Raw genomic sequence first — 26,065 nt, forward strand, 5'->3', positions numbered from 1 at the left:
GCGCCGTGGGGCTCTGGACCGACATCTCCGCCCGAGTGCTCAAACTGCCCTGCTTCACCGCGCTGCACAAGGAAATGCTGGGCGGAGGTGAGAGGAGGGGAGGGGCCGGTACTGGGGATCATGTCTAGTCGAGAGCTTATTTTTCTGCAGCACATACAACGTCTTAACGGCCTTCACGGATTCACGAAAAGCAAAGGACCCAGCAAGAAAACTCCAATCATTTTCACATAGAAAGGGAACAATATCGAGAAGTGCAAAATGTTTTGGCCTGTTATCTCTTAACAAGAGACGGTCTGAATACAGACCAGGAGAGGTTTTTTCTATTTTGGTTTATCTCCAGTCTAAACTCTCTGAACCTTGACAAACTGTACGTTGTGTGAGAGCACACGGCGTCACAGCTCTATCTGTGTGAGTCATCTTGATCTCAGACAACAGGGGCCTGTGTGGTAATAGAGATAAAGCAACCCAACAGCAACATAAATGTGGCTATTAGTATCACTTACATTGATTTATTTGATTCTTTCTTTTTTTTTAAGTAAATTCCAATGAGTTGCCCTTTTTTTAAATGTGTGAAAATCATGAAAAAAAAAAAAGAGTTCAAGAATAGAAACCATTTTACAAGTGATTCATGTTGTTTAAGTAATGTATAGAATGATATTATAATAGTAGTGTGATTAGTCGAGTGCAAATATAGTAAAAGCCGAGTTAGACGAGAAAAAAACCTTTCACATCTATGTGGTAAATGTGAAACTGCAGCCTGTTGGCTTAGCATAAAGACAATACATTCCGACTACTGCCGCCTCTAAAGCTCACCGGTCAACACCTCCGGTTTGTTGTTTGGGACCCGTAGATTCCTGCACACAACCTCCTGTGACGACAGGGAATAGTTGTCGAGACCTTTTTCTGTGTTTTTGTGCGACCTAAACGATTTGCAACTTGTTAAGTCGTGAGGTTTAGAGGGAATGACGGTGCAGTTTGACAGAATGTGGAACTATGCCGTGAATATATCCCAAAAAGAACCAGAAGAATGAGTTTATAACGGTGCAGAAGAAGCTAAAATGGATTGTATCTCCATATTTGTTTGATGTAAGTAGCTTCTCCCATTAAGTGCTTCATTTTTGTGTGTGTGTGTGCTCAACTCTGCGGCCACCCAAAATGCTTTTAGTGCAGCATTTAGACGCGTGGAAATTATTTAAACTTTATAACGTTTAAATATTCAAGAGAGGACTTTTTTTTCTTCTTTTTTTTTTTGGGTTAAACTTATCAAAAAGCCACCGGTCTCTGGAGAAGACGCGCTGCAGCGGCTCAGGCAGGACTTCTACTTACGTCCCAATTAGAGTGCTTCACCCATGCAGAATATTCCCACACTTTCCCACCGTGTCACACTTTATTTTGCGAGTGCAGTTTGATTGACAGCTGCAGCAGCAGCACCCTGAGCTGTATCGCTGCCTCCGCTAACGAGGACCGACTGACTTACGTTTTTATACATTTTAAACGGGGAAACCTTAAAATTAAACGCTGACGTGCTGTTTTAAGTGTGAACATTGTTTCTATTTATGTAGATGTTGTTCTATATGCAGTGTGCCCTATATTGGCTCGGCATTACCATGGTAACATGCAACCTCTCAAGTTGCCACATTTTGCAGACTTTTTAAACATTGCTGCTTTGTGGAGTTGGCGAACGTGCATTTGATCCAATGCCGTTTCGAAGTAATTGGCCTGCAGTCACAGAAAACTGATTTTTGATAAACGGAAAAGACGGAAGACTTATTTTTTTACCCTGCAGCACTCAAATGTTTCTTCTCTTTTTTCTCTCTCCTAAAATAAAGTAACCAGCCCGTCTGGCCCGACCACCCGTATTGATTTTTCTTCTGACAGCCACATTTTTGCAGAAATTTATCTCTTTGGTGTTCACTTTGGTTTCTTCAGATTGCAGGAAAAATGACCCATTTGTTTGTGTGTGTGTGTCTGTCTCCCCAGAGATCATCCCTCGCTCCATCCTAATGACCACCTTTGAAGGCAGCTACTACCTGCTGTGTGCGCTGGGAGACGGAGCGCTCTTCTATTTCGGTCTGGACCTGCAGACCGGTAAGTCTTTCACACCACCGGCACCGCGACATGAGAGCTTTTTCCCCCTCGAACGTCTCCAGGCAGCCATCTGAAAACTCTTTTTCAATATTATTTTCCCGCCGCTGCTACTCCGTCAAGCTGTCAGAGCTACGTTACCATGGAGCCCACACTGTCACTAACTGCACTCACCCCGAATAATGAGTTTTTACTGTTAAAAGACTCATTAATCGGTACATCACCTGATGGAGACGGAAGACAGTGAAATTTAAGGAACAATAACGTCCCTGTAAAGCCGGCTGGTCTTTAATCAATGCTACAATCATTGAAAAGAAAAAAAGCAGCATGTGCAGACGTTCAGTAATACCTTCGTATGGAGCGGGACTAACTAAAGGTCTGTTGTCTCCATTGACTTTGTGATTGCGTGACGGTGCCTCCTACAACAGAGAAATGCCTTAAAGGTGGTGGTGGGATGCACCACTGGCAGAATAAAGACTCCCAGAACTAAGCTTTTTATAAGCTGCCAAACAGGATAGAAGGCAATAAGACGCGAGGCATCAGCAGGAAGATGGTTTAAAAAGGTGGCATCCTGAAAGTTACGCCATTAGACGTGTGCATTTTGACAGAAAGCATCCAGTATTATGTTTGCACGCGCCTTAGCTAACGACAGTAACCCTTTGTTTTAGTTCATCCAACTGCGTTTTAGACACAGGGGCTAAAATAAGCCTTTGACTTGCTGAAATCTGATGTTATTAGCTCACTACAGTTGGCGTTTCACTGCTTTCGTTGCTTCTTGCGGCGCCGATTGTCTTCCTCTCCGATGGGCGTGGTTTGTCTCTATATTTGGGCCTAATTGTGGAGAGACTTTGCAGCCTTTAACAAACCTCTTTGCATACAATTTATTGTTTACATTTCACCGTTAGGAGCATTATTCTCGTGTTCGTAGCCACCTGGCAGCGTTCTGTGTTGCTGGTGGAAGTGGAAGCAGCAGAGGGCGATAGATCCTGATTTTAAGCCCCGAGAACGGGGCTCGATAGTTCTTCTGCTCGAGGCTCCCCGCCTGCTTAATGCCTTTCAGCTCCTCACCCCTCAGTTTGTGATGAGGTCTTTTCCGTTAAGTATGTTAAGTCTCCAAGACCGGGTGATGTGACCGAAATGACATCATCTGGTCAAGGCACCCGAGTGATGTATTAAAAGAATGCAAATTAAAGGCCGCGGAAAAAAACGATATACAACTGTTTTTACAGGCTGTGTGTAAGTCTCCCTGTGAAGAGCCCTTTAGTTACTGCCCTATTGAATAGCTGTCTGTTTGCCGAACTAAAGTCGGCTTTACGGTTTCTCTCTTGACCTTTTTTAATAGATGCCTGTGTGGTTTATTTAACCTTTTATGATGTCATGTTGACTGAATAATCGTTTCAGCTGTCGTGTCCAAACATGGACGTTATTATCATGTACACAAGGATATAAACGTAACCAGGTGGTTCTAGCATCTTGTTCTGAATTTAATAAGATATTTAAAGTGTACTTTTTCGTACAGATCCCCTCCACCGCCGCGGATGAATTACACAGTTAATAAAGTCTTACTGCCGATTGCTGTAGGAAATATTCAGGAAAGATTTGCGATCATTAATACTTTCTTGCTACGGATTCCTGAGGATGCTCAACAACGAATCTGCGGGGGAATAGACGGGATGGTTGGTCACAGCGGCGCAGTTACGTTATGATGCGTTCAGGTTCTGTTCAGTAAAAAAAAAGGGTTGGACAAAGCTAAATAACAACATACAACAATGTGTTCAAATGCAATGTTTTTAAAATGAAGTTCTGGTGAGAAGGGAGTTTTCACAGCAATACAACATAAAAACTAGAGGGAATTATGAGCTGTTTAGCTTGTTGACGCTAAGCTCTCAGCAGCTTATTTTACATCGTTAAATCTACTAATGGCGAGATGTTTTTATCAATTAAAAATACTGTTATATTTCCTCATCGTTTGAATTGTGCATTTTTATGGAAATAACCGTCATAGAAGACTTTAATAAAGTAAAAAGATAACACAGAACTATGTAGCTAGCTCTGCTATAACAAAACATAAACATTCTGTATCTGCCCATATGGATCCTCGGTGATCTGTGATGAAGTCATATTTGCTCGCTTTTTCTTTTACTCGTGTTTTATGATCCGCCAGAGCCCGACTGGTTACGGCGATCCAGGGACACATTCATTCCAAGGGCATCAAATGCGAAAGCCAATGAACACGACGCATAATATTAAGACTGTTAGTTGTGCACACATTTCAAGGAAAGAAAATCAGAAGGAATGAGTTGGGGAAACGTATCAAGGGCGGCTCCCCGAGTGGTTTTTACGACCATAAAAGTGGACAAACTTTACCGCTGAAAGATACTCAGCGACCTTTCCTCCCCTCCAGGCGCCCTGAGCGAGCGCAAGAAGGTCACCCTGGGCACCCAGCCCACCGTGCTGAGGACCTTCCGATCCCTGTCCACCTCCAACGTCTTCGCCTGCTCCGACCGGCCCACCGTCATCTACTCCTCCAACCACAAGCTGGTCTTCTCCAACGTCAACCTCAAGGAGGTCAACTACATGTGCCCCCTCAACTCCGAGGGCTACCCCGACAGGTCTTACCTCCTCCATGTGTGCTTTTTAGTATGGAAGCCCATTACCGTCAGTAAAATAAATAAATACAATTATAATTTAGCCGTGAAAAAAAATATATTTTCGAGCTTTGTTTATAGTTTTTTTTGCCACTGAAGCGTATGAGCAGTTACTATCTTAAAGTTTAGCTGTAGTAAAAAAAATATATATTAAAAAAATATATATTTTCTAGCTTTGTTTTTTTCTCTTTTTTTCCCCGCCACATGCGGAATTACTATCTTTAAAGTTTAGCTGTAGTAGAAAAATAATAATAATAATAAAAAAAAAAATCTAGGTTTGTTTTTTTTCCCGCCACATGCGGAATTATTATCTTAAAGTTTAGCTGTAGTATAAAAAAAAATATATATATTTTTTTAAATCTAGGTTCTTTTTTTTCGCCACATGCGGAATTACTATCTTAAAATTTTGACTTTTTATCTCATAATTTCTAATGTCATTACTCCTTATGACTTACCATTGGGGTATTTTTTATTATCACAGCTACATTTTACATTTACTGGTGGAAATGGGCTTTCATATTTTTGAAGAAACTGTTGTTTTGTGTTTTTAATGTCCCTCGGTGCGTCGAGGAGTTCACATCCATAAACATGTCGGCTCCACTTTCTTTTGTGTTTTTGATCCTCGAGCAGATGCCTCGGTTCTCTTTTGGCTCCATAAATGCAAACAGTCTACCGTTGTTTTGGCAGGAAGTGAGTGTGTATTTCTCCGTGTTTCCCCTGTGCTGATGCAGCCATGTCTTGCATTTTTCTATTCTCACAGTCTGGCTTTGGCCAACAACAGCACGCTGACCATCGGCACCATCGACGAGATTCAGAAGCTCCACATCCGCACCGTTCCCCTCTACGAGTCCCCCAGGTCAGGCCCGCCCTCGCACCTTGAGTTCAGTCTTTACAAACAGGCCGTGCGTGTTCTCCGTGTTTGCTCCGACTCCGGCTGCGTGCTCCTGTCGGGTTTCTGTTGCACATCTGCAAGAATTCCTTTTTTTCTTTTTCGGTTCCTTGTTTTTTGTGCTCAACAACGTTTAAGCGACAACCACGACTCTAGGTTGTTAAATCATTTATCATAAGGGGTTCACTGCTGTGTTTTCCAGTCAGCCCCTCAGGCCACCTTCTTTTTGTTCAGCTTCTCCTTGTTTGCTCTTTTCATGTCTTTCCTTTTCTCTGACCCCACCAGGCGGATCTGTTACCAGGAGGTTTCCCAATGTTTCGGGGTTCTTTCCAGCAGGGTGGAGATCCAGGATGTGAGCGGCTCCACATCTGCCGTGCGCCCCAGCGCCAGCACTCAGGTGCCGTAGCTCTACGTTATGCTCGGCTAATAAACACCCACGGGTTTGTTTGTTTTGCCTCTCATCCGACCGGGCAGGCTGGCTGAGAACATTATTTATAGCGTGGGACTGTGAGCTTGTCGGGACAACAAATGTCTTTGTCCTGTTAGTCGCTCAGCGGGTCTACTGGAGCCGGATTGTTTTCTACACCAGGATTTAAATCTTAATGCGGTTGTGTTCTGACTGATTATTTACTTTTACAGTGTAAAAATGGTCTTTTAAACTGGTTTTCGTTCTCGTTTCACTTGATATCCAACCCCCCTGTTACATATTATTATCTCAGCCAGGAGGATCATACAATCGTTTGTGCGCCTCTGTTCGTCCGCGGCCAATCTCAAATTCTGCTGCAGCAGTTTAATATTTTTGGCCGGTTGTGGCTGCATGCTCCAGGTCCTCTCGTGGGCTCAGTGACTCGCATGTTCTCCAAAAACACCGTTTAGTGCTTGTTTTGTTCTGCTCACGCAGCTGAGTGCATGGCCGATCCCCAGGAACACGGCGGGGATGGAGGGGAACGGTTCGCTGCCTGTTTAGAAGCGCTTTTGGACAGTGTGATCGGCTAACGTAACTACCAGCAAACGCACTGCCGAGCGCCTCCCGGCCGCCGTGTTTGCTCACTTGTGCTGTTGTGTGCCGCTGACGCGGCGCCCAGATCGCACGAGTTTAATTTTGCGCTTGGAAAAGCTCGTATGAAACGTTTTCTCCGACGGCGTCGAGCCGGTTTGCTTGTTGCGGTGTGCATTTACGACGCCTTAGTACAAGTTATTGGGAGGAGGATGGACTGTGGTGGTTTCCTAATTGTAGGTTGTATTCATTCAATCACACAGTATAGCGGTGGTCGTTGCAGTCGTTGGAGACCTGCACGCTACGAAGTGCACCTTTTCTAGTTTACTTTACTTAATGCATCTATTGCAAGAGTTCAAAACAAGTTCAAATGACATCGAACGTAATCGTCTTTTGTTGAATTTGTTGTCGAGGAATACTGAAAATGGTGTTTCAGCTGGCGAGGAGGAACAAGAGGACCAACAATTAAGAGAGATTTATACCTGCAGAGCTTTTCAAAGCGTGGCGTCCATTTGGCTCTTTAGCTTCCCCAGAGGGGAACACTTTTATCGCAGCTCTGCGGAAACAAAGCCTCTAACGCGTCTAAGATGTTTACCTGGTTTTGAAATGCAGCACATCTGGTGCTACAGATGGCGCCGTCTGTCCCGTTTGAGCTCGACACAGTAATGGAGGATTTGAATGGCTTTATAACCTTTTTTTTATTACGTTTCTCCTCCCCGTCCTGACTCCTGACTCTTCCTCCTTCCAGGCGCTCTCCAGCAGCGTGAGCTCCAGCAAGCTCTTCCCCAGCAGCACTTCTCCCCACGAGACCTCCTTCGGCGAAGAGGTGGAGGTTCACAGTCTGCTGGTCGTGGACCAGCACACCTTTGAAGGTGAGAAGGCGGAAACGTTTTTTCATTTGATCTCGAGGAGTCGCTGACGGTAAAGCTTTGTGCTCGGTGAGGAGAACGAGCAGGTCGGTGCAGGAAAACTCTTTCCGCGGTTCCCAAAACGTCATCCATCAGGCTTTTAAATGGATTTAAAGTGGATTTTTTTTACCGCTTATTTAACAATCAAGCTTGTATTTATCTTGTCAAACGTTGTCATCCTAAAAAACAGAGCAATTGTTCTTTAATTGGGCAAAGTTGCATGCCCAAACTACAAAAATGAGTATATCTGCAACCACAATGTCGATTTTAATAATATTGGTATCAAAGTAAAAAGTAACACTTGTGAGATATTGTTTAGATGTGTTACTACCACTGTACATGTTACTGGTTAAGAGTAAAGAAGATGTCACACGGCACAAGTTAAAAGCGAAATACCAGAGTCCCTTTCTTAGAAGCCCAAAAGTTATCTCATGTTCTATTTTAATATTATTTATTCATTCATACTTAGTACTTAGAAATGTTTCTACGATTTGTAATTGAGGTGTTGGTGACTAATTGATCAGTTAGTTCGATCAACAAAGAATCGCACAAAAGCACCACTTTAAATGTTATGTTTACCAGAGATGTGTTCATGAATCTCTTTATAAATAAGTCATTCGGCATGAAAAAGGCATACAAAACGTGGGCGGAGCTAGTGTTTGTCATTATTGCTCAACATGCAGCGCACACAACCGGGCCTACCTTAATGATTCACCACGTTGGGCTTCATGCGGAGCTTTTCTGCTTTTTTTTCTGCTTCGTTCTGTTTTGCAATGCAGATTCCGCTGCAGCAAGCCGTCCTCGTTTTAACAGAGCGACCACACCGGCATACATTAGTGTAGATTATATGTTAATGATATGTAAATATTGGCCCCGTGCAGCAACGTTGTGTCCACAGCTCACTTGGGTTTTCCTGTTTGCGATCGAATGAAGCGCCTTCCTCATCAATCAGGTGTGGAGACGTTCTCCTGCAGCGGTGGAGGGTCCGGTGATCGCTTCATGGATGCACATCGGGTTCATTGATGTCCTGCATAGCCGCACTGTCACTCTGCTGTTTGTGGAGGAGTGCGGGGTTCATAGGCAATCATTTATTTAGTTCTTTTTCTTTTTTTTTAATAGGAGTTGTCTGCTGTATCATCGGCATCGACCGTGTCAAATTCTGTCTAATGGCCGCGTAATTATCCGCACGTCTGGATGTCACGGAGCTGTAACTTTCCCCAAGCACCACTTCATTTTATTCACTGTACTTCGGGTAAAAATAAAATAAAAAAACGGGCAAAACCAGTGATAACAATGAAAGGTGTGCTTCCCTGACAGGCGCAATAAAACTTACAGGAGAGTGAGGGAGGTGAATGAATTAATAATGACTCGGAATACAGTTGGAGAAAACTCCGGCACGGCTCTGCTTTCTGGATAAATCCCAGTTAGCTGTGAATGTGGTGACTATCGATTTAATAAAAAAAGGTTAATGGAGCAAGAAAAACAACAACAAGCAGCGGAGTCGCTCATAAGAGTTGTAAACAAACCTCCATGTTAGCGGTTCAGTTATTTGGAACGTACATTTAAGTCGTGCTCCAAATAATAATTGTATTATATTTTGGTTGGCGGTCGACCGATAAGGGACATTTAAAGGTAATTTATGTGAAGAGAGAACTAAAATGAATTTACAGTTTGGATTATTATTCTACTATTGTACTCCCAGGACTGTCTTTAAAAGAAGCCATACACGCCGTGTAATAAAAAAAATACTTTCCTTTTTCAAAGGATCGTAAAAATACCAGGAGAACTTGTCTCATTATTCACAGCAAACAAACTTGCGAATCGCTCGTTTTACGCGTTACAAGGTCATCGTTCGGGTTAATTGTTCAGTTCATCGCCTGTTCTGTGTCCCGCATTGAATATCGTGAGAAATATTTCACACTCTGAAGAACTTTTCTCTCTTTTCATTGAAATACAGAAGACCATCTCTTTGCAACGACATTATCCTTATTAAAAAAAAAACATCTGAAAAGAACTTCAATTTGAAAAGTTTCATGAAACCATGTGGTTGTAATGCATCTCAACTTTATGTATTTTGTACCTTTTTTTTTTTTTTTTTACTGCTTACTCTTCAACCCTTGATTTTTAAAATATATATTTTGATGTTAGTTTTTTCCTTAATCCTCTTTTCAAGTGTGACTATTATTATCTAATAGGGGAGGTATCTTCATGAGGTATTTTCATGAGGTATCTTCATATGTGTATGTGTGTGTGTATATATATATATATATATATATATATATATATATATATATATATATATATATATATATATGCCGTAAAAGTCGGGTTATACGCGGCTACTACCTTCGGTCATTGTCCCCATTTGCACCCCGCTGTAGCCAGCTGGCGCTCATGCTAGTTCCGCGCTAACTTCCGCTAGCTCCCCGACAACCACCAAAGGTAGGGACCAGCCCCAGCTCTACGCCCGACTTGGGCAGAGGGGACTCGGACAGTAGCAGCAGCAGTGGGGAGCTAGCAGCAGCGGGGAGCTAGTAGCAGCGCTAGCTAATGCCGCTCCTAGCTTGCTACAGCGGGACACTGACCGGAGGTATTAGCGGCATATAACCCAATTTTTACGGTGTATATATATTTGCAAATAAATACAAATTAGATATCCATAGAAAGTGTTACTCAATGACAGAAGGGGTCCCTGAAGGAAAAATCTGATAATCTGCCGTCTTCTGTAAATCTTCTTCTCTTCAGAGTCGTCTATTCAAACTTAAATACCTCAAAACAACTGTTTGTGTGTTTTTTTTTGTTTTTTTTTTACCTCCCCTCAGTCCTCCACGCCCACCAGTTCCTGCCCAGCGAGTACGCCCTCAGCATGGTGTCGTGCCGCCTGGGAAAAGACCCGTCGGTGTATTTCATCGTCGGCACCGCCATGGTGTACCCGGAGGAGGCGGAGCCTAAGCAGGGACGCATCATCGTCTTCCACTACACCGACGGTGAGTAGCTTCAGAAGAGGCCGAACACGTCTCTGTGTTTGCCGACCCGATCGGCCCACTCGCCCCCGGCTCGTTTTGCTCTCTTCATCCTTCAACGGATTTCATTTTCTCCTCCTCGCCCCTCGGTGCCGCTTTTTTTCTCGGCTCACGGACACTTTGTCCTCCCGGGCTCTTGTTTCCCAACTCGCTTAATCATCTTCTTATCACTTCTTATCTCCCCGCCGCTACTGACTCCCCCTCATTTCCTTTCATACCGTGTCCCTCTCAAGGTGCACTGCCTTTCATTCATCCTCCTTTTATACTTTGCATTCCACTGTCATCCCCTCCCTTTTCTTTGTTTTAACCCACTCCTTTTCACGTTCTCCTCTCACAGTTCACTCTCTGCTTGACTAAGACCTTGTAGTTGAGGTTGACATTGACAGTGCAACACTTTTAACCTGAGCTCCTCTGTGACTGACGCTCGTTGCCTCCCTGTGCAGGTAAGCTGCAGACCGTGGCTGAGAAGGAGGTGAAGGGAGCCGTCTACTCGATGGTGGAGTTCAACGGCAAGCTGCTGGCCAGCATCAACAGCACAGTGAGTGGTGCGGCGGCGGCGGCGCCGGACGTTTGCATTTCAGTCCATGTTGAAAACTGGGAAGAAAAATGGAGTTTGAACCATTATATTTGCTCCAAAGGTAGACTTTGAAATAAATTTATCTGTCAGATTATATATATTTAAAAAAAAAGAAAGTTTTAAAATACCAGAGATCTCTAAACTCGCACGCAGACCAGCCAATCGCAGCGAAGCATCGGCCAGCTGTCCGGCTCCACTCCACAGACTCTCATCACGTCGTTTAAAGAGTTTCTTCTTTTTTCCGGCTGCGTCTTCATGGATTTGCTCAATTGATACTCGTTACCCGGAGAGGTTGGAAGGAGATGTACGTTTTCTAAAATGTCACGTTTAGCAAAAGCGTGGATTGTGCTTCTGTTTTCTGCACTTTTCCTCACACTTAATGCGACACAGTCTTAATCCTGCATCATCACGGCTGCGTAACGTTTAAAAATGAATCCAATACCGGGTTGTTTTTTTGTCTTCTGGTTGTCCGTCGGGTCGATTCTCTCAGAAACATCTGCTAGGATCTTTGAATTCGGCACAAACTTCCACCTGGATTTACGGATTAGCAAAACGTGCTTTTAGCCACAACTCAATAATGAATATGATAATTTCACACAAATGTACAATGGGGTAAAAATGTAGACGCGATGACGCTTTGGATGTAAACTGCAACTTCGCCGTTTGTCAGGGGTTTACGATCTATCTCTTTCTGCGGTTCGTTTAAGCAGCAGTCAGAAAAGTGCTGCCTGAGTGGTTTCAAAGTGCAATATCTGAATAGACGCATCCCCTCCAGCTCTGCTCTGTGAAATCAGTTGACATACAGTGTGAAAGAACCCCCCACTGCCCTGTAATACCACGCTCATCCACGCTGAGCTATAGATAGATTTAAAGGATTAAAAGCTTGAAAGGGAAGCTTTGTCTCCAGATATCGAGCCTCCAATAGTGACGGGTTCCTGCCACTTCCTCCGCTCACCGCTTTTCTTCGCTGAATTGGACATTTAAGAAGAAGGTTTCACTCTAAATTACACAAGCAGTATTTTAAATTGGCGATAAATGAGTTAACCTCGCATGAGTGCAGCGACATCAAAGTTTAATCGCAGAGGACATTTGTTTTATTTCTCTGAATCGGAGAGCAAATGTTGCCTCTAAACTCAAATGTAATTCCGTCATTAAAGGACTAATCCATCATTTCCCTTCCGGCCGCAGGAGAACATAATGCAACACGGCGACGATATCTGACATTAGTCGCTCCTGAAATGTATTCTTAAATTACTTTTTGTTTTTTTAACATCTTCATCACCCGGACTCGGCACACTGGCGCTCCGTTCTCTTTCCCTCGGCTGAAAGCGGAGAACTGTTCATCACTGTCGCTCGCAAAAAAAATCCTTCATATTTATGTCAATATGATGAAATGGTTTCTTTTTTTGGGGGGGGTAAAATCTGCTGTAGTGGAAACGGACAGAGAAGCTTTACCCGCAGAAGTTGTCCGTTTGACTGATAAACTAGCGGCTTTAATATTATCACGACGTGATCTTATTGGGATTTAAAACGTATTGTGATGACATATATATTACGATTTATTATCTGTTTCATCAAATAAGATAACGTTTTACCTCTGTTCAGCTCACTTCAGTCATTTTTATTGCAGCTAAATGGGGTTTGTCTTTGAAGCAGACCGACTGACGGATCTTTGTCACCAAATGGTTTCATTGATACTTTATCATCATTAATAGTTTATATAATGTAAGCTCAATACTTGGCGTCTATTTGGTATGCAAACTAAGTGTGGAAGCATGATCTGTGCCACTCATGTAGCTGCTTAGCTTAGCTTAATAGCTGGCGAACAGGGAGAAATGGCTAGCTTGGCTCTGTGCTAAGCTAGTTAAAACCAAATCTGCCTACCAGCACCTCTTAGCGCAGTCCTTATTTTCGGACTTGCTAACGCTAGTTTGCAGGCAAGTTAACTGCAGCGTGTTTATTCTTTTCTTCCTTCCGATGCACAAAACTATCAACAATATATTTAAAAAACACATTATTTTTGACTACGAAAATAAAACTGATAAGCATGCAGGTTTATTTCTGCAGGATAACAACAACTGTTTAATAAACAAATGGATACGATGCCGTATTGAAGTAAAGTATGAAGTTTTTTTTTTTATATATATTTTGGGCAGCATTGTTCTGGCTTCACATTTAAGGACCAAAATGAGGAAACAAAGTTAAACCGAATGTTAAAACAAAGTGGACACAAAGTAAACAATGAAGAAAAAAATTGTATTAAAGCTACGTTGAAGTCAATAAAATGCCACTTTTTACTCTAAAGATAAAACAAATGCCAACAGAGATCGAGTGGAAGACGTCGCTGTTCTCTGAACATCTGGCTTCATCTGAATCTTTGGTGTCACTGTTGATGTATAGTTATTTCTCGGAGGTGATCTCGGCACTCTAACGTCGCTCACTCAAAACCTGCTTTTCTTTAATGGCTTTGTAATTAGCCGGTAACTCATCATGCGACGTGGCAGCTGATAACTCAGGCGGTTAATCAACGCTCTCTGGGAGCGTTAATGTGGGCCCGTTAATCAACACCGGAGCCGCGACCGCCGATCCGATAAAAAGCGATGACTCGGCTGTTTTTTGTGTCAGGTCCGCCTGTACGAGTGGACGGCCGAGAAGGAGCTGCGGACCGAGTGCAACCACTACAACAACATCATGGCGCTCTACCTGAAGACAAAGGGAGACTTCATCCTGGTGGGAGACCTGATGAGGTCCGTTCTGCTGCTGGCCTACAAACCCATGGAGGGCAACTTTGAAGAGGTGAGGAAGACCTTGTGAGGAAGGCTTGAAAGAGCAAACAAGTTGAGGGTGTGTGTGTCGGTGCTCTCTATCAAAAGAGTTGTTTTCCTCTCAGCCAGAAGGCTGCTGCTTGTGAAAATAAATAGTTGTTTTTTAATACTTTTTTTACAAACTCGGATACTATCGCACATCAAACGAATATTTTGGTTATCCACACTTGCATGTGAATGTTTTCCCTCTCTACGAAGCATTGTAGCTGACATGCTCCCCTCCCCCTCCCCTCCCCCCGGCCTTTTGATGAGCGGAGCGTTCAAAATTGATTTGCGGCGGAGAGATGAAGAGATTTGAGGACGAGTCACGCACAGTGTTGTGAAGACATGCAGGGGCGCAGCGCTGAAATAAGTGAGAGAGACTCAAATGAAAAAAATAACTCTGAATAGATTGAAAGTAGGAATTTGTAGCTGTCGAGAAATACATTTGAAATAATTCGCTCCTTGCAGCAGCTAAAATCTATATTTTTATCTATTTCTTTTACACCAGAATCCATCATGCAGCAGGTTAATGTGTTTGCATCCATCCGTGAGTGAGTGAGTGAGTGTGCACCTCGATGTCTGTCCACGGCTAATCTCGCATTCTGCTGCAGCAAACTGCGTAATATTTTTGCTGCCCAGTTATGGCTGCCTTAAAGCTGCATTCTCTCCTAAACCACCAGGGAGAGGCGACTCTGGTTGTATAGAAGTCTATGCTACATGTGTTAAAACTGCATTCTCCCTCCTGACCATCAGGGGGGCGACTCCTCTGGTTGTATAGAAGTCTATGCTCTATGTGTTAAAACTGCATTCTCTCTCCTACTACCAGGGGGCGACTCCTCTGGTTGTATAGAAGTATATGCTTCATCTGTTTAAGCTGCATTATCTCTACTGACCACCAGGGGGTAACTCCTCTGGTTGTATAGAAGTATATGCTTCATCTGTTAAAGCTGCATTCTCCCTCCTTACCACCAGGGGGCGACTCCTCTGGTTGTATAGAAGTGTATGCTTCATGTGTTAAAGCTGCATTCTCTCTCCTACTACCAGGAGGCGACTCCTCTGGTTGTATAGAAGTCTATATAAATGACTCTACTTCTCTCTTGATGTATTCCCTCAGTAAACATTGTAAACATGAGTTTTGTCTCAATCTCTAGTTTCAAGTCTCCTTCAATACAGCATGATGTTCATTTAGTACATTATGGTCATTTAGAGTCAAACAGACCATAAAGCAGGGGACGCTTTAGGGGCGGGACTACAAGGTGATTGACAGGTCGCCACCCAGACGTTGTCGGTCTGGGAGTTTCTTCATGGAACTTGATTGTAACAGTTTGGTCGCCTGGTAAAGACTTATTCAGGGTACGGCTGTGCTTAGCTCCACCCACTCGCTTCAAGATGGCGACGGCCAAAATGCCGAACTCGAGACACAGATAGCAACAGTGGAGCTTTTCTCAGCTAAAGAGCCAGATGTGTCCTTCAGGAGGTAAACGACAGTGAATAATGGATTTACATTCCTCAGGTTCTCCTTCTCTCTCCACCCTTTTCTTTTCATTTGAGTGCTATCAATCTTCTCTTGTAACTCTGTAAAACTATTCTTATTAACTGTCAGATTCTGACGGCTGTCTGGCACTAATTAAAGCGATGCGACCTAATCGACTAAAAGGTCTGCATACACATATTCTTAACAATTCAGTGTGTGTGTGTGTGTGTGTGTGTGTGTGTGTGTGTTTTTTTTTCTTCCTTTGGCTCTGATCACAATGCTCACAGGATGCTTTGCCTGAACAGATGAAACAGATGTTCTGGGCTTGTTTGGGGTCGTATTCCCTTTTTGGGATGCGAATGCCTTCAAGGGTATTTTATAAATATCTATCTTCTCTTGTACTTGTATGAGCGTTAGCTGGCTGCATAACAAGTGCTGGAATCCATGTCCTTGCTCACAGATTAAGTGTGGATAACGTTGTTGAAAGCCTCGGCCGGAGGCATTATGTTGTCTTTTTCAAATACGGCACAAACGTTCATGAATAAACTGAATATATTCTGGAGGTCAAGGTCGCTAGTGACCTCGCGATCGTCACCTTCTCGCCAGTGCGATATCTCAGGAACGCCTTGTGGGTGGGGAAGTTATTCAAATTTGGTGTTAGAGGGTAAACTGATTCTGGAGGTCAAAGGTCACTGTGACTACGCAACACATTTTTTCAAGTATTCATAAGCTAATTATGACAATTTCACGGCATACAAAAGTGACGACACATTGGAAAGATATTGAGGTAATTCTAGTTTGGTGTGTGTCTTTAATGGGTGTAAAAAAAGTCTGTTGTACTTGTACTGCAACTTGTTAACTGTTTGGATTGCAGCATTGTGTGCAGTCAGCATTTCCCTGCTCATAGATAATGTATTTACTTGGAGGCGAGAACCACATTGTTTTTGTTTTTTATTTAGAGCGGAGCTTCACTGAGAGCAATGCTCTCTTTTTTTTTTGTGTAAGGAACATCCTGGAAGCTGTCCAACCACAGTCTTATCTGCTTGAGACGGGGGTCCTTGCTCAAGGGCGCCTCCGTGGTGTGAAACCTGACCTTTTTTTTGATGACACCGCTACTGTTTTATTCAGCACGACTTATTTGTGTGTTTTTTATTCGTCAGATTGCACGTGACTTCAATCCGAACTGGATGAGCGCGGTGGAGATCCTGGACGACGACAACTTCCTGGGGGCGGAGAACGCGTTCAACCTGTTCGTGTGCCAGAAGGACAGGTGAGGAGAAGCGTCGCGTCTCATCGTCTAAATCACCTCCGATGTTTATCCACCGCAATCAACGCTGTGTCATTAGGCGGCTGCTCTTTAGAACATTTTGTTTTTTCAGGAAAATGTATTGCGAGTCATCTCGCCGCCGAGCTCTTGGCTCCACTTACCACTTTAGTTGTTTTCTGTTCGATAAGTGTTGATTTCATGGGCGATGTGGTCTGAAAGTGAGTGCGCTGCATTCATGCCGCCACTTATTATCCATCTGATACGTCAGTTCAATGCGTTTGACCTTTTATTCTTGTATGGCATCTCTCTTCCTGTTGCTCTCGCCTTTTTTTTTATCCATTACTGCTGTATTATTGTCTGACCTTTTCCCAACACTTGTGACCATCTTGCTTTTCTTTTGATTAATCACTCTTCCCCTCTTTCCCGTGACCAGCGCGGCCACCACGGACGAGGAGCGGCAGCACCTGCAGGAGGTCGGGGTCTTCCACCTCGGGGAGTTTGTGAACGTCTTCTGTCACGGCTCGCTGGTGCTGCAGAACCTCGGCGAGAGCTCCACGCCCACCCAGGGCTCCGTGCTCTTCGGCACCGTTAACGGCATGATTGGTAGGGGCACGGGCAATTACACACTCGCAGAAGCATGCACACACACACACACATACAGACTCAGGCTCACACACAAATATTGATGCAGGTAAAAGCCCTGCTCTACGTTTGAGTCTTTAAAGGGTTTAGTTTGATCCAAGCTGTTTAAATGTATCTTTTAAAGGTGAAGCATTTAGGGGCCAGAAAATATGTATGATGTGACAAAGTGTGTTTTCTTTCGTGAATTATCACCTGAATATATGGATCGTGGTATTTGTGTTACCTTAGAATGAGCCGGTTATATCTACATAGGGAGCGGTTCCTCTTCTCGCAGTCCGCCATGTTTCTACGGACAAACCATAACGCCGGTTCTAGAGAGGTGACTGTAGTTCTTCTTCAGGCTTTTATTACTAATTAAGGCTACAGCAAGTAGCCGCTTAGCTTAGCACAAAGACTGGGAACGGGGAGGAAACGGCTAACCAACGCTAAACGGTCCACCAATTAACACGTTTCACCTTGTGAAACAATAATTCTGTGTTTCCTTGGACTGTTGCATTCTGGACTAGAATCATTTCCTTGTAACCCACCCAATATATATCTCGTTGTCATCTTTACGGCCGCGGCTGTTTCGTGTTTCCCCGTCTGTCCGCGCCGTTCTCATGAGCGTGATATTTCAGAAACACCTGGAGGGAATTTCTTTAAATTTGCCACAAATATCCACCTGGACTCGAGAATGAACCGTTGATATTATGGAGGTCAAATGATAATGATAGCTCTAATTGATCAGAGCCAGGCTAGCTGGTTCCAGCGCTAAGTTAAGCTACGCTAACTGAGGTATGATCGTGGTTCAATCTTCTCATCCAGCGGTCCACAAGGTGATGAGCGTGTTTGAGTTTAGTTCATTCAAAACCAGCATATTTTCCCCACAAACCTCTTACTTTCCAGCCCATACAGACGGTTGTGGATTCACTTTCCGAGGTTTTTGCAACGCTGCTGAAACTTCTGCTTCTACTTTGATTCAGTGAAAGTTTGTGGAGCTCACAGTGTCCTCTGTGTCCCTGATGCTCGGGATGATCCACAAACATCTGCACATCTTCACAGTGACGGCAATAAACCCACTGAACACATATATATATATATGTTTGATATATATATATATATATATATATATATATATATATATATATATATATATATATATATATATATATATATATATATATGTTTGATATATATATATATATATATATATATATATATATATATATATATATAAATACATAAATACATATTTTGTCACGAAATCCTGTGGAGGAAAAAGTCAGGAAAGTCGGCACGAGTTTTAATAGTTTAATGGTTCAGCACCTGTTGTCAGTTTGACACTGAAGCACTGAGGTGTGTTTCATTTCCAGTATTTCCAAAAACAAGGATGCGCCAATCCAATCCTTCTCCGTCCCGATTGCAGTACCTTTTGCTTTGGGTATCGGCCGATATGATGATGTTTAATTAATAAACTCTATGACTGGGATTATTGTGTTTAAGGCAACACCGAGCTTGACTTAAACATTGCTTTCGTAACAAGATGCAACAATGAAATGCATAAACATACGTGTACTGAATTGTTATTTATCCAAATACTAGTTTCAAACACGTCTGTGCAGCTCGATCCAATGAATCAGCCGACTAGTCCTCGGACCAATTAGAGGACACGCAACCTTTTAGTCGGAACCATTCATTCAGCGCTAATGTTTCCTCCACAGAAAGAGAGGAAGACCTCACAGTGTAGCGCCTCGTTGCTCGGGTTTAAACCAGTTGCTTTCAGGCTGGCTGTAATGAGGGCGGAGATGAAAAATAGGGCGTGCGCGTCATTTGGACACAGTAATATATTTACGGTCTCACGGCACATTGTTTCAGGAAATAAGAGCCACCGTTGTCGTACATTGCAGTCGGAACTTTCTGCAGAAATGGGCTCCGGTGAGTAATGAAGAAAGATCTCACGTCGTCAAGATGGCGCGTGTGATAAATTAATGTTTTTTGGGGGAAAGAGCTGCAGGCCACGCGTTTAATATCCCAGCCAACAAGTGGAGAAAGTTTTAATAAACTTTGTTTTGGTCTGTCGTTGGATATTAAAGGTGAAGACGGTCACCAAAAAAGGTCCAGAAATGTTGCTTTCGTATTTCACTGAAAGCCCCAAAGTCTCCGCCTTGACTCCTTTGAACCGTTGTTTGCTTCTTTCTCCGGGTCGCTTGTTACTCTGCAACACACGGGTGTCGTGGACTCGGTTGCACCAAAAGGATGAATTTAATCCAAGATTAGTTCTCATCAGAGTTTTAGCTAAACTAGGTTTAGAATGAGAGAATCCAGATGTATAATTAAGTGGAGCTCTGATGCACAATTAACAGCTAATCTCTGTCCAAGTTTAAAGCACCATAAATGCGTCATGAAACTCTAATTTGCATTTAATCCATCCGGCAATTTTGTTTTATTTCACATCATTTTAGATGTTTATTTTCATCTTTTTCATTCCATTTGTCCTAAATTTAGACATTAAAATGCACATATTAATAGAAACGGATGACCAGAAACACACTTTCTGTGTTTGGTTGCGTAACCCTGTACCATGACAATCATATAACCGTGCAATACTTTGTATCCTCGGCTGCATTGACTGTAATAATAAGAATGACATGCAATGAAATGCTGACTCATAATGAAAAAGAAGGACGGTTGTTTACCTGAATGACACGCCGGCTTTGTCACTATTTTCTGACATTTTATAGACTAAATAAAACCATGAATCAAGAAAATTATCAGCAGATAAGTAATGAAAATATTCATGAGCTGCAGCCGAACTGTTCCCGTGTTACAAATCCCCCTCTGTTCACAACTAACTTTATTTTATTTATTTTTTTTATGCACGCTGTCAATTTCCGTGCACATCATTTCCCGAGATGCACTCACTGTCACAGAACTGGAATATTTAGAGGAAGGAAAATCTCGCTCGAAATACCACATTTTGGGAGGAAAGTCTTGAATTATTGAGGCGTTAAAATCGCACTGCTTTTGCCTCCCAACACGGTCTCGGCATACGGAGGAATTTATTCTAATTTAGTTATTATGAAGCTTTTATGAGTCCTGAAACGTCTTCCTTTCTCCTCGCTGAAGAGGAGTCATGTGACGCACTGAGCTGTTAATCTGTTGTGAATATAACGCCTTCATGTTCTCGTGTGTGTGTGTGTGTGTGTGTGTGTGTGTGTGTGTGTGTGTGTGTTAGGTCTGGTGACGTCCCTGTCAGAGGGCTGGTACAGCCTCCTTCTGGACCTGCAGAACCGCCTCAACAAGGTCATCAAGAGCGTGGGCAAGATCGAGCACAGCTTATATCCTTCTTGTGTGTAGCCAAAGTCACTGGGAGGAACTTTGGACTGGTTATGAACCAGTCTCAGTTTAAGACTGTCGGAACCCGGCTGCAGTAAATTGGGTTTTCCAAAGGGACCCCGGAGAAACACTACCACTGTTGTCCACAGGGGCCACCACAATCCACGCAAAAGTTCTTCGTAGTAACTTTATAAGCAAAAAAAGTAGTTCCAGCTTCACAAATGTGAAATGTTGTTGCATTCTTTAGTCCGTTACAGTAATAAACTAAACATTTTGAGCTTTTAGAACTTTGTCGGACAAAGCAAAAATCCCCTTGGGCTTTATGAAATCTTGAGGCCAATTTTCAAAAACATTCTGAAAACCTTTAGGCCTTGAAAATGAAATTCATAACAGATTTAAAATCATAAAGAAGTATCATTTAAATCGTAAGTACCCGCCCTATTTTACAGACCAGTGGGAAAACTCTGAAACTGTAGTGTTTAGTGAAAAGTAGATTCAGAAGCATTTACTACTGATATGAGGATGTAGAACTAAGACCGTAAACTAGCGGTGTTTTCATATTTTACATCCCATAAATCAAACTCTACAGCTTCAACAGAACCAATACTTGGTTCTACTTAAGAACAGAGCTGTTTTTATTATTATTAGACCGCTTTGGTCAACTTTGCCCTGGAAGGAAAAGGTAAAATGTGCGATGTCGTATCTCCTGTCGGGCCCCGAGGCGACGCGGCACCCCGGGGCCCCGCACTGTGTGACCGGCAGTGGTTTTCCTTGACTCCGCGGCACCTGGAGGTCCTTCCACACGGAGCGGAAGACGGAGCAGGCCACGGGGTTCATCGACGGGGATCTGATTGAGAGCTTCCTGGACCTCGGTCGAGCCAAGATGCAGGAGGTCGTCAGCACTTTACAGGTAGAAATAACCGGCATTTTGAATAAGAGTTTACTTTATTTGATTTAGCTGACGTTTTTATCCAAAGCGACTTAGAATAAGTGCATTCAACCACGAGTACAAACTCGGAACAACAAGAATCAAGAAAGTAGAATTTCTTCAAGAAGGCCAAACTACAAAGTGCTGTAAGTAAGTGCTACTAAAGTGCTACTTTCTTTATTCAGGGCATATTTGGGAAAAGATGTTTTTTAGTTTGCGGCGGAAGATGTAGAGGCTTTCTGCAGTTTACAAAATCCCACTGAGAAAAAAAAAGTCAATGAATAGCAACATTGATTTGAATGCATTGGATTAAACGCTGCAGCGCTCCATAATACAGGCGATGCATCATGTATTTGAAACATATTGTAAACACGAGAAAATGCGGAAAATAAACTTCAGTTTCTGAAGCCGTGGCTTTAGATCGAAAGCCCGAAAATAGTAGAATGCAAGATGTCGGACTGTCATGGTTTTGGGAGCCAAAAGAAATGGTTTTAATGTGATTTGAATGGGGACGTTTTAGTCCTTCGGGGCAACGCACGTCATTCTAGACTTATTACAGGAGCCGAGGTCGACCCTCCAAATCATGAAGAAAACTTACACCGTGTACAAAGCATCTGCCTTCTGTATTAACGCAGAGCGAAGTGAGTAATCCTCCTCCACGGCGCTCTCGTTGCCGGCTTAATAAGCGCAGCTCGTGACCTGTAACCGACCCAAAGGCAGGAAACCCCGAGACGTGAGCCGACTGTTGGAGCCAGAAGCAAACCGTTGTTGAACTTCCAGAGACCCTTCAGACAGTTTTATTATCTGTTCGAGTGGAAACTGGGAATAAATAACAGGTGGCAATATCACTTTTGGCAGATGAACATCCTCTGCTTTGTGCGTCTCTCTGCTCTCTAGGTAAAAAGAGAAATCGCACTTTTAGCTCATGAACAAAGACTATTCCCCGGTTCCCTCTGCAGAGCAGCGAGTAAAGATTCGTCTGCCAGGAAACCGTAGAGCCGAGCTTCTAAATCAAATATGCTGCAGCATCAGTTGCTCACAAAACAAGTTTCACCTTTTTTATAATAATTTGTGTACTAGTAATCGTATTGTCTCACCATCTGACTATTAGCTTGATTGATTGCTTTTTTTTTGTGGCTTTCAAACGTCAGAGAACAACGAGTCAATCAGTTTCCAAGAGTGAAAAAATAAAAAGGTCGAAGCTAAAGAAATGAAGATAATCAATTCACTTAAAGACAAAGAAATGCAGCATAGTCTCACATTCGAGAAGATGGAATCGTTAAATGTTGTCAAAAAGTGTCATTAATTAGATAATTAATAATAACAGAGCTAACAGTGTTAAGATGAGGGGCCACTGGAGGGCCACTGAGTTACACTAGTTGCACTCTTGCACTTCTACTGTTTAAGTTAATTTAATTTAATTCCTAAATTAAAACTCTGTTCTTCTTTCTTTCATCCATCTATTTTATTTTATTTTTATTTTTATTAGTATTATTATTGTTTTATCTTGTATATCTTTCATCCCTGTTGTTTTTATATCTTTTCTGTGTAAATGGCTGTTACTTAACATGAAATTTTCATTTTTTTTAATATATAAAGTATATATTCATTCATTCATTTAGTTGTCTGATGCTCTGTTAATGTTCTGCATCCTGTATGTTGCACTTTTTTAAAGGAGCTCAATGTGGAGCAGAAACAAAATCAGTATTTAAGCTGAGCTCAGTAAGATCACATCAAGATACAGAAGAATAGTGATTTAAAAAAGATGCTGATAAAATGCATGATTTTAAAAAGAAAAAAGACCAGGAGAAGATGAACCTGTCAAGCATGCAATTCAATGAAATATCCCCACAAAATTCACCTCCAAAACCAATGCAATACAATAAAAAAGATGGGGCGTTTGTTTACCTGTGCGGCTCGCCGCTGTGTTCGATTCCAGATCGACGACGGCAGCGGCATGAAGCGCGAGGCCACGGTGGACGAGGTCATCAAGATCGTGGAGGAGCTGACGAGGATCCACTAACAGGAGCGACGTTCAACAACCAGGAGGAGGAAGCAGTGTGGGGTTTTACAGATTTGTAAATAATTATAAATAAACGGCGTGTGCATGTTCGTCCTTCAGACTTCAACGCTCCCGTCGACCCCCGGAGCTGCGCGCGGACGACGGAAACGACCGGAGCGAAGACATTTTGGTCCGAGTGTGTGTTTGCGTGTGCGATTGCGATATCCGTGTGGGAATGATGTGCGACGATAAACGAGAGAAAACAGAGATTTTTTTTTTTTTTGGCTTTCTTTTCTTCACCAAATAAAAAGGTTCTCTGGGATGTCTGAGCGACCCGGGCGGGTCGACGCGGTTAGAATATCCTCCACACCCGGCAGCTCAGATCTGACCGACTCGTGCTTTCCAAGTTTGTTATTGAAGTCTGGAGTTAACCACGCTGTATGAGAGAAAACTCTAAAAGGAGGAAAATGATAGATTTATAGCTATTTTGTCTTTGTGATGTTTTCTTTGTTTATTCTAATAAACTTCGCTTTAGTACCGTTGACGCCACCAGTCTCCATCCAGTCATTTATGGGTTTTTCCGCCGCTATTTTCAATGAATCTGTAGTATTCACATTTATTACATTCATGGCTGTAAAATTTGGTCAGACATTCATAATCCTCAGAGGTCGTAAAAACTCTCACCTAGCTCTTTATTTTTTTGTCCTCGCGTATTGATTCATGATAAAATACCTGCAAAATGAACGACCTTCTCTCCAGGCTATTAGTTCAGATTAATAATGTGAATATTTTCTGGTTTTCTTATTGAACTAAAACTATCTCTATATTCACAGCAAACTCAAAATTGAGATTTTCTTTTTTTGACTGCATAGCAACAATTCTTTTGTGTAATGATATGATATATAATAATTTGCAGCTCTGCTGAGATGGGAACGCCTCCATATATTTTGATTATAAGGTGAAACAGGTTGTTGATCAAAGATGATGCAGCTCTTAGAACTGGAAGGAGAGCCTCTTTCTTCCGGCTTTGTTTTCTATATATATATATATATATATATATATATATATATATATATATATATATATATATATATATATATATATATATATATATATATATATATATATAACCGTTTTATTCACTTTAACGAGATGCCCTCCACCTCGTTCCTGCCGCTGTTTGCAGCCCACGCAGCCGTCGGCCTGAAGACTAAACTAAACACAGGTTTCCTGCCGGTGTCTTTGGAGCTGAATCTGACGCAGCATTGTTCTCTGAAGCGCTGCCCTCACTTCTGTTGTGTGCACGGCTCCTTTTTCATCAACACTAATTAGTGTGGAAATGGAAGAAACCCGACTCCTTCGGTTTGAAGGTATCAAAGGTCCTGCAGACTGGATCCTCCTGCTGCTGCAGAACCGCAACCGACCGGTCCAGAGGCTGCATCTGGACGTCCTCTGCCGGTTCCCCGGGGATGTTTCTGTCCTCCGTACCGTCCCCGAGGCGCACGGGCCTTTTGTTTCGCTCGGCTGCGGGTTTATTTCCACCGCATTGTTTGCATAAAAGAGTTTACAGTCAAGGAATCTGACAGTAAACACAGTGCAATAGTATAAATAACTTCGTAAAAATAGGAACATTTACAATAGAATATGATAAAATAAACACTATCCTCACCCTTCATTACCCCAACAGAATATGAAAAAAAAAAAAAAAAAAATATATATATATATATATATATATATATATATATATATATATATATATATATATCATGACTAAATGAGGGAGAAGAGATAATCGGTGAAGCTGAGTGTCTTCTGAGAGTCGGGTCCATCCTGGGAGGATCGGTGAAAAGGTCAAAGCATTATGCTTTAACATGAACACTGGGTTTCCATAGAAACGCTCGCCCACATGTTGGTACAGTTAACTGTGCAGATAACTAACCGAAAAATATGATTAGTTATGATTGATGAACCGCTCCGACAAAATTAAAAATAAATAATAAGTATTTAAAGTTTAGCAGAAAAGTTGGAGGCTTAAATATTCATAGTACAATCCTGAATGGAGAACAAAAGCGTCTGCGTTTTAAAGATTTGTTTACATCCTAAATATGCTTATTTTTTATTTCTCACTTTTTCTTTCCACATATATGCATGAATGTATTAAATATATCGACTACAACCTTTCAATCGAGCCTCTCGCCCCCATGAGTTTGTGAATATAGTTTCTGCGTAAACTTCCTCAGTTCAGCAAAACTAAAGCAGCAGCAACATTACAGCAGAAATAATGAAAACTAAACATGAAGCAGGTGGAAGTGACGGTGAAACGATCCACCAGGGTCTTAAATGAGGGGCCACAATAATTAGCTTGAATATTTACACCGTTTTGATTTCTGTCATCACCTTCAGACTCAAAGGGACGAACAATAGTGAAAAACCTAAGCGAGGCATCGTGTGTATGTGTGTGTGAGAGAGAGAGAGAGAGAGAGAGAGAGAGTGAGAGAGAGTG

At 42.4% G+C, this 26,065-nt stretch overlaps 1 protein-coding gene across 1 annotated transcript in view; it reads left to right on the forward strand.

Moving 5' to 3' along the window:
- The window catches only part of ddb1 (damage-specific DNA binding protein 1), a gene marked incomplete at its 5' end in the record, with an annotated part of 50,014 nt that extends 25,908 nt beyond the window's left edge, over positions 1-24,106 (forward strand). Inside the window, 14 exons of the mRNA XM_079217069.1 lie at positions 1-87; positions 1,981-2,088; positions 4,490-4,697; positions 5,494-5,589; positions 5,908-6,019; positions 7,368-7,491; positions 10,350-10,514; positions 10,994-11,088; positions 13,753-13,923; positions 16,569-16,678; positions 17,109-17,278; positions 20,532-20,649; positions 21,425-21,542; positions 23,500-24,106. The exon at positions 1-87 is cut by the window's left edge and continues 77 nt beyond it. Coding sequence (XP_079073195.1) covers positions 1-87; positions 1,981-2,088; positions 4,490-4,697; positions 5,494-5,589; positions 5,908-6,019; positions 7,368-7,491; positions 10,350-10,514; positions 10,994-11,088; positions 13,753-13,923; positions 16,569-16,678; positions 17,109-17,278; positions 20,532-20,649; positions 21,425-21,542; positions 23,500-23,583 — 1,766 coding nt within the window. The 3' untranslated portion in view covers positions 23,584-24,106. The remainder of the gene's footprint in view (positions 88-1,980; positions 2,089-4,489; positions 4,698-5,493; positions 5,590-5,907; positions 6,020-7,367; positions 7,492-10,349; positions 10,515-10,993; positions 11,089-13,752; positions 13,924-16,568; positions 16,679-17,108; positions 17,279-20,531; positions 20,650-21,424; positions 21,543-23,499) is intronic.
- Between the last annotated feature and the right edge of the window lie 1,959 nt (positions 24,107-26,065).

Source organism: Taurulus bubalis (genome assembly GCF_910589615.1).
Source record: "Taurulus bubalis genome assembly, chromosome: 4".
Classification (NCBI taxonomy): Eukaryota; Metazoa; Chordata; class Actinopteri; order Perciformes; family Cottidae; genus Taurulus; species Taurulus bubalis.